Source organism: Simochromis diagramma, unplaced genomic scaffold, assembly GCF_900408965.1.
Source record: "Simochromis diagramma unplaced genomic scaffold, fSimDia1.1 OVJJ01000317.1, whole genome shotgun sequence".
In the NCBI taxonomy this organism is placed as follows: Eukaryota; Metazoa; Chordata; class Actinopteri; order Cichliformes; family Cichlidae; genus Simochromis; species Simochromis diagramma.
The window spans coordinates 3,123,120-3,137,240 of record NW_024386994.1 but is presented as its reverse complement, the minus strand read 5'-3'; the positions used below and the strand labels follow the sequence as shown (position 1 = coordinate 3,137,240).

At 41.6% G+C, this 14,121-nt stretch overlaps 3 protein-coding genes across 3 annotated transcripts in view; all 3 read left to right on the top strand.

Moving 5' to 3' along the window:
• Positions 1-7,429, top strand: part of LOC120739024 (tenascin-X-like) — an 877,833-nt gene extending 870,404 nt beyond the window's left edge. Inside the window, exons 29-30 of the mRNA XM_040040636.1 lie at positions 6,772-7,029; positions 7,417-7,429. The gene's annotated coding sequence lies outside the window, so the exon portion shown is untranslated. The remainder of the gene's footprint in view (positions 1-6,771; positions 7,030-7,416) is intronic.
• A 1,332-nt stretch (positions 7,430-8,761) lies between these two features.
• LOC120739100 (interferon-induced very large GTPase 1-like) lies at positions 8,762-10,718 on the top strand. Its single transcript, XM_040040763.1, has one exon. The coding sequence runs from the start codon at positions 8,913-8,915 to the stop codon at positions 10,716-10,718; it is 1,806 nt and encodes a 601-aa protein (XP_039896697.1). The 5' UTR covers positions 8,762-8,912.
• A 4-nt stretch (positions 10,719-10,722) lies between these two features.
• Positions 10,723-12,558, top strand: LOC120739033 (interferon-induced very large GTPase 1-like). Its single transcript, XM_040040671.1, has one exon. The coding sequence runs from the start codon at positions 10,745-10,747 to the stop codon at positions 12,140-12,142; it is 1,398 nt and encodes a 465-aa protein (XP_039896605.1). The 5' UTR covers positions 10,723-10,744; the 3' UTR covers positions 12,143-12,558.
• Positions 12,559-14,121: the final 1,563 nt, after the last annotated feature.

The window sequence follows — 14,121 nt, the reverse complement described above, 5'->3', positions numbered from 1 at the left end:
GCCCAAGGACCCCCGTGAGACACGACCAAGCCTGAGACCAGTCGAGACAAAAAAAATTTTAAACGCCAGCCAGATGCTGCCCGTTACAGGTGTCAGTCATATTTATGGTTTTTGCTTTCGCACAGCCTTCGCTGTCCTGTCTCCCTCACCTACTGCGAGGACAGACGTATGTCACTTGACGTTGCGTCTCCACCCTTCTGTTTTTCAATAATGTATTATCTATATCCTGCATTTGATGGCCCACACTCGGAGGGATTGGCGCATAACTGAGCCACTGTGTGAGAGCTGAGCAGCGAAAGGGGAAATAAGTGAGGGTAGAACTTACTGAACGATTATACGGCTGTTTTGAGTTTGTTCAAACCAAGAAGACTTCACTATCGGAAAAATAAATCTCACCTTAAACTAGTTTTACATTGGCTGTATTCAAGACACAGTGACTAAACCCCAATTCAACCAAACCTCGAACTGATCAGGAATTAGGTCTCCATGTTGGTTGAGTGTGGAGTAAGTGCCTATGAGAGCATGAGGGTGGGAATGGATGTTTGTGTCTGTGTGTGCCTGTATGTCTGTGTCTATATGTCAGGTTGGGTATCAGACGCCACCTCTCTGGGGACATCTCAGGCCCTCCAAGGTTTGGAGGCCTATCTCCACCCACCACCACTTCCCCTGCCAGTGGCGGACTCCCTCAGGTGTCGGTGCGTTGGTGGTTCTTTGTGTCTGGGGGTGGGCGTCCGGGTACACACCGGCTCACTCCTTGGCGGCCGCTTATCGGGGCCTGGAGCCTGGGGCTCGCTCGGGCCACTCCGGAGGTGGGGTGCCCCCGGCCTCTCGGCCTGGGGCTCGGTCACTCAGGCACAGCTGGCTGCCGGCGGAGCTCACGGGCGCGTCACTGCAACTCCCCCTGGCTTCTGCTCCGCGGCTGCTGAGTGAGCCCTCATCTGGGACTCTCCTCAGCTCTTACTGGGACAGTGGCGCGGCTGCCCCTCTGTTGGTCTTCCTTGGTCTCTTGTGTTCTGGGGGCCTCTGGATGTCTGGAGTCTTGATCTCCTCCATACCTGCTTCATGCCCTGGAGGACGGGGCTGTGGCTCCCCACACTCCCTAGCAGATCGTTACATGGAGAAACCTTTGGAATGCAAGCATGCTGATCCACACAGGTATGCACACAGGTGTACACACGGGTATTCACAGACGCGGACTACAGCTTTCTTGGCTGCTGCCTCAAAGCACATTGTGCGCTGTCTATCTTGCGTGCTGCACAATATCGTTTATTATTTAGTAACTATTGATATCTATGACTAGCTAGTTTATTGTGATGGTGCTTTGTTTTCTCTATTATTATGTTGCTCTTTGTTGTTTGCTGTCTCCTCTGTTTGTTTGTTTTTTGTTTGTTTTTTCTTTCTCCATACAGGTGACCCAGGAGTTTTGTTTTTTTTTTTTTTTTTTTTTTTTTTCTCTCTCTTCCCCCCCCTTCTCACCGTCTCTTCTCCCCTTTGGTTTTCTCTCTTTCTCTCCCCCTCTTTCTCTCATTCATTCCCCCTGTCCTATTTATTAAAAAAAATAAATAAATAAAAAAAAAAAATGACAAAGGATGAACTGAAGCTCTGCCATCACGTAATGTCGCATACTGCTGTTTCTGATGTCATTTAAAAAAAAAAAAAACAAGAAAAAAAAAAAAAAAAAAAAAAAAACTCAAAGTTAAGTTCTAAAAATATAAAGTGAATGGATTAAACTTTACAGTTAGTTTGACCATTCAGACATTTAATATATCCAGCCGGGCCCCATGGGCTAAGACCCATTAATCAGGCGCTCTCCGTTGAGCTCCTTCCCCAGTCCTGGTTCCAAGGTGAGGCCCCAGTAACCCTGCACCAGTCAGGGTACACACCTCCCCTGCTCTTTTGATAGTCACAGGGGTTGACTGTGAATTGAATCGCTCTTTGTCTGGCTCCTCACCCAGAACCAATTTCCCTTGGCAGACCTTACCAGGGGGTAAAGCAAAACCTCCACCACAGTAAGGTGGGGACTCAAGGAGGAGACTGCTGTAATATTACAACCCAAATTTCAGAAAAGTTGGGACGTTCTTTAAATTTGAACAAAATGAAAACTAAAAGACTTTCAAATAACATGAGCCAATAGTTTATTTACACCAGAACATAAGTAACATAACAAGTGTTTAAACTGAGAAATGTTTACAATTTTATGCACAAAATGGGCTCATTTTATATTTTTCATTTTGCTGTTGTTTTATACAACTATTTCTTCTTCTGGCTGGTTCTTTTTTTGCAAGGTGTCAGAAGAATGTGAGAATCTCCGGCATGTTTGTCACAAATGGAAATAAGGGAAGTCGTTGTGTCTGTTAAAGCGTAGAATCAAATAAAAAGCAAGAAAATCCCCAGCCATCCCGCCCAATGTTCCCTCTAAGCTCCGTGCGTGCGCAATTGCACACTGCTGGCACGGTCTCTGCGCACAGAAAATCTACGTTGCTCTCAAAAAAAAATCTAACCTGAATTGAAATTAAAATTAAAACTTTAACAATTCTGTTTTTCAGTGTTAGTTAGTAAGTGACTGGCTGCTCCTGTATGGGATTAGAACGATGCCACCTTATAGTCCAGCCATTTATGCGATTCACATTCGTATACACGCAGCTAATCAACGTGGTTGACAGGCAATGACAGCGTCCTTATGTGCAGACACCAGTGTTTTAGCGAGCAAAGCCGCGTGGCTGATGTGGAGTGAAGCCACGTTAATGACAACGTGTACAACTATTGGAGATGTGAGCAGGACAGACGGAACAATTGACGGGAAAAGTGTGAACTTTATACCAGTTTTTAAATGGTGTTGATCAGCCACGTAAAACCAGAGTTATGATAAAAACATCTGCAATGTTTGGTTTTCTTTCTGAATACTGTCGTTGTTTATATTTACTGCAAGAAGAAACGGTAAAAATGGCGTTTTATAAGGAAAACACTCGAAAGCACTCTCCGCCTGCGAGCAAAACCAAAACCAAAAAAACCCCACCCTTTCCTATTGGTCGAAAAATGTACCATGTTGACCAAGCAAAAAATAATATGGCAACATGGCCATGACCAGTTGTTTAGGAAGGGGGAAGTTTTAGGAGTGACGGCGGTGCTTTGAGATGTGAGAGATTTGCGACGTTTAGCGCAAATCTTGTGTAGTTAGTGTGTAGTGTAGTCAATAGTTTTGTTGTGTGTGTCAGAACAATGAGGCGACTGCTGAATGTTACAGGTGTTACAGGAGTGATGCATCTGCTGCTGTCAGGCCTGCAGGTATCAGGCTGTTGTTCTCCTTTATCTCATAGTGGACAGAAATTATTTTTTGGAGGGGAACAAATAAACCTGATTGTTCTGTAAATAGTTTGAAATATTTAAAAAAAATGCCTTGGCTGCATTTTTAGGCAAACATGTGCAAAAATATTTATTGTTTATTGTTTGCAAAACTCAGTTACTTTTTTGAAGAAGTAACTATATAATTAATTGCCCAGCATTGGTCATTATATCCTGTATTTTGCAGACAGAGAGTTACAGACTCTCTCCCAGACCACAGACTCATAATACAAGTCAGAGCTTTATTTACAAAAAAAAAGAAAGTTGTGTTTTCAAAATTGGAGTTCAAGTTATTTTTAATTTCAATAGTGTTAACATACTACACAGGTCTTGAACAATTTTTTTTTGAAATTTTCATTGTAAGTGGGCTAAAGCAGTTAATTAAAAGTAGTCTAACATAAATGTAAACGCTGTAATTTGATTATTTTAATAAACCATGTAACTTGGATGGATTCGATGCTGGCGTGACCACAGTGCACACGTCTGATGTCGCTCACAGTGATCCAAGGGGCCGCTCAGGGAGTTTGTGTGTGCGCTCAGACACATGAAAAATTAGAGGGAACATTGATCCCGCCCCTCTCCTCCCTGTGCAGCAAGCAGCAGGCGCACCTCGTAAATGGAGGGCACTCTTACTCCTCGCAAATGGGTAATAGAAAATCGTTCGGTGCCTATGCATTCCCCAAAATGCGGTGGCATGATACCGGGGCAGCATGGGTGCGAGCAACTTTTTTTTTGCCGATGCTATGATGCTGCCCCCACAATGATGCCGCCCTGGGCAACAGCCCATGTCGCCCATATCAAAAACCACCACTGATCTGAGGTATTTATAGTCCCCCACAATGTCCACATCCCTAGATTGAAACAGGGGTCTTGTCTCTTCACGCTTACTGAGTCATCAGAAAATTTCTGATGAAAGCAGATCTCATCAGAAATAGCAGATCTCGGTGCAGTGGCTGAAGTCTGTGGTGTAGAGGGTGAAGAGAAAAGGGGAAAGGACAGTCCCTTGTGATGTCCCTCTGCTGCCGATCACCTTGTCAAATACACAGTGTTGAATACACATATATTGTGGTCTTCTTATCAAGTAATCAATAATCCAAGACACGACCGAGGCATCCACCTGCATCACTGTCAGTGTATCACCCAGGAGGGTCGGCCAGATGGTATTGAATGCACTGGAAAAGTCGAAAAACATGACTCTCAGTTGATTAAGCATGATGAATATGATGGCGTCTTCAGCTTCAAGGTAGGGCTGGTTAACGAACTGAAGAAGATTCTGATGTGGCATGACAATAGGTCAGAGGTGGACAAGGATGAGTTTTTCCAGGGTTTTCATGACATGGGAAGTTAGTACCACAGGTCTTTAATCCTGGGGGACATGGCGTCTTTGACACAGGAATGTCTTTCACAGCGCTGGGACCCTCTGCAGACTCAGACTCATCATGTGTCATTTTGACCCAGGGTTCTCAGTTTTCTTGTGTTTTTCTATTATGTTAATTTCATTTGTTATTTTAAGGATTTATTCTGTGGTTTCTAGGGTGTTCTGTTTAGTTTTTGTTTATTAGATTCCCCCTTGTGTCTTTGCCCTCTGTCTCCCTCTGTGTGTCTGTGAGTTCTTGTGCCTTGCTTCACTTGGTTACCTTGTTTCCCTCCTTGTGTTTTATTCCATCATGTTTCCCCAGCTCGTCATGTTTGTGCTCTCCCTTGTGCTCCTCCATGTTCTCTCTCCATCTCCAGTCTGCATCTGTGTGTACCTTCTGTTTTATTTTGATAGTCTCCCTTCAGTGTACGTCATGTTGTGTTTGCTCCTGCCCTGTCTCATTATTGTTATTCGTGTCAGCTGCTTTCCCCGTGTGCTCCCACATTCCTCGTTATCTTTCAGTGTATTTATGTCCGCGTCTCCCTCCGTTCCATGTCGCATCTTCTCTCATGGCTGCGTGTCTCTCCCTGTGTCCCCCTGAGTAGATTAATATTAGAATTTCCCAGTTTAGTTTTGCATTGTTTCTTTTTTTGCCTTTCATCAAGCAATAAAGCTTTGAGTTCACGTCCTGCTTCCGTGAGTTTTGCATTTGGGTCTTTCTCTGCCTGCACACAGCCGATTCTTGACATCATGAACAGTTTATGAAAGACTCCACAAAGCTGGGGTCAAAGCCCTTGAGGACACAGGCAATCATTGCTTCTGGTTGAGCAGACTTGCCTGAGTAGAGTCTTCTGATTGCCTCTGAACTTGGTCATGAATGAATGTGACAGGTGGGGGAGGAATGTCAGGATGTTCACAGGAGGCTATGGTGCAATGTGGGGAGAGAGAACGGTGTGGCTGTGGATTACAGGCTGACTATAGTTAAGTCAGTATTGAGGTGAGCATTTACAGCAGTGTTGAATCTGTTCAAAAGTCCATTCAACTCATTGGCTCTAGCCTTACCGATGGCATGAATTGAGTGGTGGGAATATTGGCCTAGTGAAATTTTCGTTATTTTTATTAATAAACCGTGACTAGGGTTACACTTTTTAATGTTTCTCAGCTTGCTCTAATGGAACTAAAGGTGGTTTGTAAAGGGTCCAGCCCTAGTTTGGGGGACCTCTGGTGCATCGATGGAAGTGGGAGCCTCTTGAGCTGGCAGGGAGATTGTTACCATCCTTCGGGTGGTGTCTGCTCTCCACGAGTTCACTCTGTATTTAGAGGAAGGATTTAGTAGAGGTGGAGGATGAACTCGACCTGGGTGTCTATTGTCTTATGTAGTCTGGGAGCTCATTGAATGTAAGGGTGGGTGTACTTTTCCTCTGTGTCGGGTGGGCTGCCCCGGGCTCATTGGGGCTTGGCAGTGCTGCTGCTGTGGCCCCCGGTGCGGATAGGCCTGGTCCCCTGCCCTTGGTGGATTCCAGGGAACATGGGTGCCTACCGGGTTCAGCGGAGAAGCTGGCTCCAGGGAGGGGGTACTTTGACCCCCACCACAACCACCAATTCTTCCCTTCCCATCCCCACATGTCTCCCTACTCCTGCTCCAGCACACCGCCACAGAGCACCAGACATGCAGGGCCAAGAGGTACAGGTGTGTCACTGAGTTGCAGGGGAAGCATTCCTCCTCTGTCCCCTCTTGGCCACCTGTGCCTCAATTATATTCCACAACCGAGACATCCACATTACTTACACTCTCATAACATATACATATAGGGCCTTGGGGGTGGGCAAACTAAAGGGCGTCCAGAGGATGGTCTGTTTAGTCAAACTCACCTCTGGAGCCAGTGCCCACCAAATTGAGAGGCGGACACCACCACAATGACTCGACAGATGAACCCAGTCTGAATGAGATTTCACTCTTGGATACAAAATGGACAAATGATCAAACAAAAATGTTATAAACTAGAACTCATTTAGCTAGTTTGATATTTAGATGAAGCCGTTGAATTTTTCAAACCTTTTTCCTGTTACAGCTCCTCCAAATTCTGACAGTTTCATACCAGTAGAACATCATGAGAACAGCATCACCCTGCAGTGGGATAAAGTCAACAACAACATCAGCTTTGTTCTCGGGTGTAATGATACAGAGACAGACATCAGTGTGCCAGATGAAGATGGACCAGTAACTCACACTGTCTCATCTCTCACTGCTGGAACTCAATACACATTCACTCTCTACTCTGTGTTTGAGAACATCAGAAGCAGTGGAGTCAGCATTACTGCAGTCACTGGTAAGTACATATATTTCAACAATATGCACTGTGGCAAAAAGAAAGCCATTCTCTGCAGTTCAGTGAATTAGTTTAGAATATATTCACAGGTTATAATAGGTTTTTCATGATACTGTGCTGTTTCACAGAAAATATAGACTGAAGACAGCAAATACAGTTAATAATTCTAACGGTAAACTCAACAACCAGATAACTACAGTAAACATACTTGCATTGTTACCTCATAAAATGTATGTAAAGTTGACTGGTTGGCCTTTTTAATGATGTGAGGAGGGGATGGACGCAATCAGATACTGGATTAATTGTTGCAGGTTTAGATATCAAAGATTAGTTCAGTAGAAATGTACTTTACACAGATGTTTTGTCTTTCTTTTCTTCCTGTTCCAGCTCCTCCAAATGCTGACAGTTTCATAACAGTAGAATATCATGAGAACAGCATCACTCTGCAGTGGGATAAAGTCAACAACAACATCAGCTATATTCTCCAGTTTAACGATACAGAGACAGACATCAGTGTTCCAAATGAAGATGGACCAATAACTCACACTGTCTCATGTCTCACTGCTGGAACTCAATGCATATTCACTCTCTACTCTGTGTTTGAGAACATCAGAAGCAGTGGAGTCAGCATTACTGCAGTCACTGGTGAGTTAATATATTTCAGAAAAAAAAAAATTAAAAAAATGAAGTGTACACAATTGTAACTTAGTACTTTGTACTCATTCTTGATAGAATGCTATGAGAATGATTGTATTTAAGATCTTGAATAAAAAAGATTGATTTTGGATATGTAAAATGTTGTAAAATGACAATGAAATAACAGATTTTTTTTATCCACAGAGACACACCTGGAGTGCTTACTAAAAGATCTTGGTTTACAACAGTACTACACAAAGAAACTGTCACTGAGCAAAATACTTGAGATTGATAAGACGACCATCAATGATGAACCTGCCAAGAGTAACTCAGACTTTCCATGGTATTTTCTAAAGAAACTGATGATGGTTAATGTGGCAGCTAGGAATATGACATGTACATCAGATTGTGAGTCTGATGATGAAACAGGGAATGCAGAGAATTTGGACAGTTCAAACACAGATGACATGCCAAACCCACTCGACATAATCGCTGCTCTCTTTCTGTGTTCTGATGGTTTTTCTGCAGCAGGAAATGGCACTAAAAATGTCCACATGTCAGTTTTCTGTGCCTTTGCTGCTTCCGAATTGTGATACAAAACAGTGCACACTCATGCTGTGGGCCATGAGAGACATTGTTAAAAAGTACAGACCTCAGTCTCTGTTAGAATCCAAGGGCTTCATTGAAGACAGAATCGTTCTCTCTGAACTTCCAATGATCTCCTTTGTCAGACTGGGTGAGTGCTCCTTGTCCAAGTCAGCACTTCTCAATAAGCTTCTGAGCAATTCTCAGCAGTACCATGACACCTTTGTTCACCGCAACATGGAGTGTGGCAACAGTCCAAGAAAAATCTCAAACGGACTGACTGAAATTACTTCCTTGTGGAAACACAAACATTGATATTTTCAGTCAACCAGTGGCTGTAGCTAACCTTCGTGGGGACATTGCTTCATTTGAAACACAATACTCCTTTCTGTGTCAGACATCTGCAGCAGTTTTTGTGTTCTTTGACAATTTGGACTCTGAGTGCAGTCTACTTACTAACCAACACCACAAGGCACAGATCTTCTTGGTGGGTAACAGTGAGAGCAAACGCTGCACTTTGGATGCTTTAAAGAAGGTAGAAACTAATTTGCGCTTAACTAAGAACAATATCATTATTAGGAAAAAAACAAAGAAATGATGCAGACTTTGTGAAATATTTGAGGCAAAAAGTTAGAAATGTAATTAAAGAAAAGAAAGGGAAGATGACAATAGAGCAGATGGCAGACGTTGCCCATGACCTGGGAATCCTGGTTGATGAAGACTCTCCAGAGTGCCAGACTGCAAAGACAAATGCAGAAGCCATCACTGCAGAAATTCAAGACATCCTTAAATACAAAGAAGATCACCTTCCACGGCAAGGTGAAATATGGAAAGAACTGACCTGCTTAGAGAAAGAAGAATTTTGCCTTCGAAAAGTTGGCTCTGGAAATATAGAAGATTACAAAAGTCAACTTCAGGAAGACAGAAAAGAACTGTGGAAAAGGCAGAACTCTTATGACATGTCAACAGCTATGACATGTTTCATCAATGCAATATCAAGCCCAGGAACAGAGAGGTTTTATTTCCTGAAATGGATGCGAATGAACCTCGATAACCTGTCTCGTATAAAACTTTCTGAACTTCAGGAAAAATATAAAGAAAAATGCAACAATTCTGAGAACAAAGAGGAGATCAAAGAAATTGACAGACAAATTTCCAACAGCTCACTGGGGACTGAACACTTCTTCCGTGAAATGGGTCAGATCTATGAAGCTTCACTGTCCCTTTCACAAACAGATCCAGCACATCAACAGCTGCAGCATCTGCATCTGTGTGCAGAGTTGTTGCTTGATGGATTTCCTCTTGAGCTTGTAGATGGAGATGCATCCAACATCCCTCTCAGATGGGTGAGTGATGTTCTCTCTCAGCTCAGTGACTTGGTGTCTCCAAACAGAAAGATACTTGTAGTCACAGTTCTTGGAGTTCCGAGCACAGGAAAGTCTAATCTCCTTAACACCATGTTTGGAGTGCAGTTTGCAGTCAGCAGTGGTCGATGTACTCGAGGTGCCTTTATGCTGCTCATCAAAATCAATGAAGACATGAAAAAAGTCCTAAACTGTGACTTCATGCTGATCATTGACACTGAGGGCTTAAAGTCACCAGAACTTGCACAACTAGACAACAGCTATGAGCACGACAATGAGCTTGCTACACTTGTTGTGGGGCTGAGTGATATCACCATTGTTAATATTGCAATGGAGAATTCAACTGAAATGAAGGACATCCTACAAATAGTTGTGCATGCTTTTCTCAGGATGAAGGAGGTGGGCAAAAGGCCGAAATGTGTGTTCGTTCACCAGAATGTGTCCGATGTTTCAGCCCATGAGAAGAACTTACGAGACAGGAAACTGCTCCTGGAACAGTTGAATGAGATGACCCAGGCAGCAGCCAGAATGGAAAAGAAAGAGGAGAACAAGAGCTTCACTGATGTGATGGAGTACAGTCCAGACACTGGGAACTGGTACATTCCTGGACTCTGGAATGGAAACCCACCAATGGCACCAGTCAGTGCAGGGTACAGTGAGGCTGTATATGAGCTCAAGAAACACATCATCCAACTGCTGGGAAACTGTGAGTCATCTGCTAATGATATCTTGGAGTTTAAAGAGTGGATGACAAGTCTGTGGACTGCAGTAAAGCACGAAAACTTCATCTTCAGCTTCAGAAACAGCCTCGTAGCTGATGCATACATGAGACTCTGCACAGAATTCAACAAGTGGGAGTGGGAATTCAAAAGAGAGATGTACACCTGGGTAACAACCGCAGAAACAAGAATTTCCAATTTTGGTACATTTGCAGCAAAATCTGACTCTTTTGACATGAGAGAATTTCTCACATCTTTGAAAAGTGAAGCCTCCACAGTGCTGTCCACATGGGAGAGAAAGCTTCTAGAAAATCTGACACATTATTTTCAGCAAACAGATGTTCATGTTTATCTGGATGAGGGATACAAAGAGCAGTGCACTTAAACAGTGCAAACAGCCTTCGAAAAGAAATGGAGAGATCCGTTTTTAATCAGCTCACAGCAGCAGCAGAAAACAGAGAGGGGATGAGAGAAATTGAAAAAATCAAAGAGAACTATAAAAAAGAGATTGAAAAGGCAGTTCATGTGTTGATAGATAAATGCAGAAAGAAAAATGTCCAGATGAGTGATGAAGAGCTGGACAAAGAGTTTGATAAGATGTGGAGTGAAACACTGGAAAAACTTTCTTTTTCTGAACCAAAGACCTCCAGTGTCTTCACCAACGTATCTCACTGCCTGAGACTCAATCTCTCACACAGGGGGAGTCATGCATGTGAATTATTAAGTCAGAAGAGTCTGCAAGATTGTGGAAAAGAGCCTTTTAAATATAAACCTGAAGGAAATTACAAAAAAGGGCTGAAACAAAGTCAAATGATGTTTTTTGTCTTTGGAAGTTTAAAAGAACTGGCTGACAGCATCATAGATGCCTGCACTCAGTTTGTGAGTGAAACAGTAAAAAGAAAAAACAATTACACTGACACTTACATCCAGGAGATCCTACACATAATTGATGAGAAACTACAAAACAATCAAGATGTTAAGACAGACACTAAGTTTGAAGTTTCCCTGAAACAGCACATCTGTGGATTTGCAGCCAGAGAGTTTCAGAAGATGCACGAAGATTTCATCCAAGCAAATGATCCCTACAGATGTCTGATGAAAAACAAGGAAAAGTTTCATGATGATTTCATTGATGCGTTCCATGAAAGAGACCAGTGTCAGAAGAAGGCAGAAGAATTCACCAACCAGTGCTTGAAGCCTGCTGTTGAAGACTTTATCAGTTGGTTCCTGGGACCTGATATCACTGGTGAAATGCTGACATGTGAGCAGTTCAGCACACGAATGTCCTTCCAGTATTCAGTTTTACGGGATTTACTTTCAAAGGATGATTTTGAAAATTATGTGAGCTATATTGACTCATATGAGAAGTATATAAAGTCATGGATTCTCAACAAAATAGTGGAGCACTTCTCAACTGGGTCAGTATCTGAGTTTGAGGACAGGCATCTTCAGTCATGTATCAGAAGCATAAATGATGCCATCAACAAGGCCAAAAGAGGAGAGACTGATGATATGAAGACATTTGTTGAAGATATTTGTAAAGAACTTGGTGACAAACTGGTCATTTCCCAGGATGCTCTTGGTGCTTTCATGATGCTGAACAATGCTGACAAGAAACAGTTTGCTGACTGGCTCACAGTGTCTGTGAATGAGATGGAACAAGATCTGAGAAAAGAATTTAAAAATGTAAGCTTTGAAATGAAACTACAGCATCTCCATGTGCAGCCTCTGAATGAGCTTTTCAACAGACTGGTTGGTTGTGCAAACAGTGTCCATTCTGCAAAGCTCCCTGTGATGCAGGAGGAGTAGCCCATACTGAGCACTTTGCTCTACTGCATCGACCTCAGGGTCTGGGAGGATTTAGTTGGCCAAATACACAAAAACTGATCACTGACATATGCTCTTCTCTTGTGACCAGTGACCAGCAGTTTCGTTGCCGTGATACAAACCATAAATATCACCCTTATAAGAGATACAAGGCAATTTACCCGGACTGGAGTATCCCTCCAGATGTGAGCCTTAAAGCATCAGACTACTGGAAATATGTGATAGCAAAGTACAACATGGACTTTGCCAAACAGTATAAAACAGAACCTGCTGATATTCCTGCTACTTGGAAAAATATCACAAAACAGCAGGCAGGAAAAAGTCTCAAAGAGTATTTTTATGGCCACTGAGATTACTGGAATTTCAATTAATTTTCTTCTGGTGTACAGAAAACCCAAATATAATAATAATATACTACATTATATTATAATATAATAACATATAAAAAAGTCAAACATAGTATGAGACAAAACTAAAGGCATCATTAGTGGATATATATGTTCAAGCATTATAGTTTACAATGAGGAAAGAAAACCAGTACAGTTTGTGTTCATCTTCATCATCTTATTTCTTTTGTTTTGATTCATTTTCTTCTCTTTCTCTAGTGACTGTTGACATGACAGGAACAACTACTGTGTGAAAAACTGGATCATAAGCTTCATTCATTACTCTCACGGGTGACATCTGCTGGCAACCGTGGTCTATGTACTGCCAAAAGAAGCCTTGCGTGTGTGATGCAGAGATCTACCCTTGCATGTTAGGCAGGCCTCTTCTCTCTCTGAATTTAAAAGTCTTCTTAAAACATATTTATTCGCTGAAGCCTTTGGCATTGATTAGAGGGGTTGACTCAATTTGTTTTGACATGTTTCAATTTATTTTAGTTTTTTAGTTATTTATTTTATCTTATCTCATTTTAATTTTCTTTACTTGTGCTTTTAGCATGTACAGCACTTTGTGAACTCTGGTTTTATGTTAAAGTGCTTTATAAATAAAGGTGGTATGGTATGGTATGCACCTTTCATACTTATTTTAAAATGATTGCAAGAATTTCTCAAATATCCTGACAGCCTGACTTCATTTTACACATCTTTGTTTTGTGCGTTCCATCTTAGAAAAATCTGCCTGACTAATTCGATCTACAAAATAATAATTAAAAAATAAAACATTGAGAAACATTGTTGATTGTTAATTATATCCTGGGTAATGAAGATGGTTTTGACATAATGCAATAAGGCAGTTGTGTTGTGTTTGTATGGAAATACAAACATTGATATTATCAGTTTCATTATCATTTTCATCTCACATTTATTTATTTCCCACATAATATTGTATTATTCTATTTATTTACAGTAACAAAAGCACCCTATGAAAGATATAGACCTGTAAATATATTTACTTTGAATAAACACAGAGTAAATTTAATTCTCTATTTTTTGGTGGCACCAGGTTAAAATATTCCTACACCTGGGAATGCTTCCTTGATGGCTCCATTGTTGAGAAGTCCAAAATACAAAATGCAACACACATGAAACATGTTTGAGTCTAAATAGCACTGAGTGTTGCACCAAAGTCTGAATGAAGCTCTTTGGTGCGACACTCCACAATTTGATGGTCAAATTGAGGCTTGAACAAAACAGAAACACTGAAATGTCTGAAGCATTTGCACTGAAATTGTTTTGACATTTCAAAATATGAAACCACAGTGATACCTGCTGGCCAGTCTGGCTATCGTTACATCTTGATAATGCTATTCTGTGAAACAATGATGTAAACAAGTCCTGCACATTTCCATAAATACTGGTTGATTTTTAAGTTATCTAGGAGTTTGTGTCATCATGTTTGTTCTACATTGTCAAGCATCATTATAGAAGCTGGCATATCATTAGGATTTATTTTTAATTACTTAAAAATATATATTTAAATGGAAATAAGACTGAATGTGTTCTCCTTCTTTATGAGAA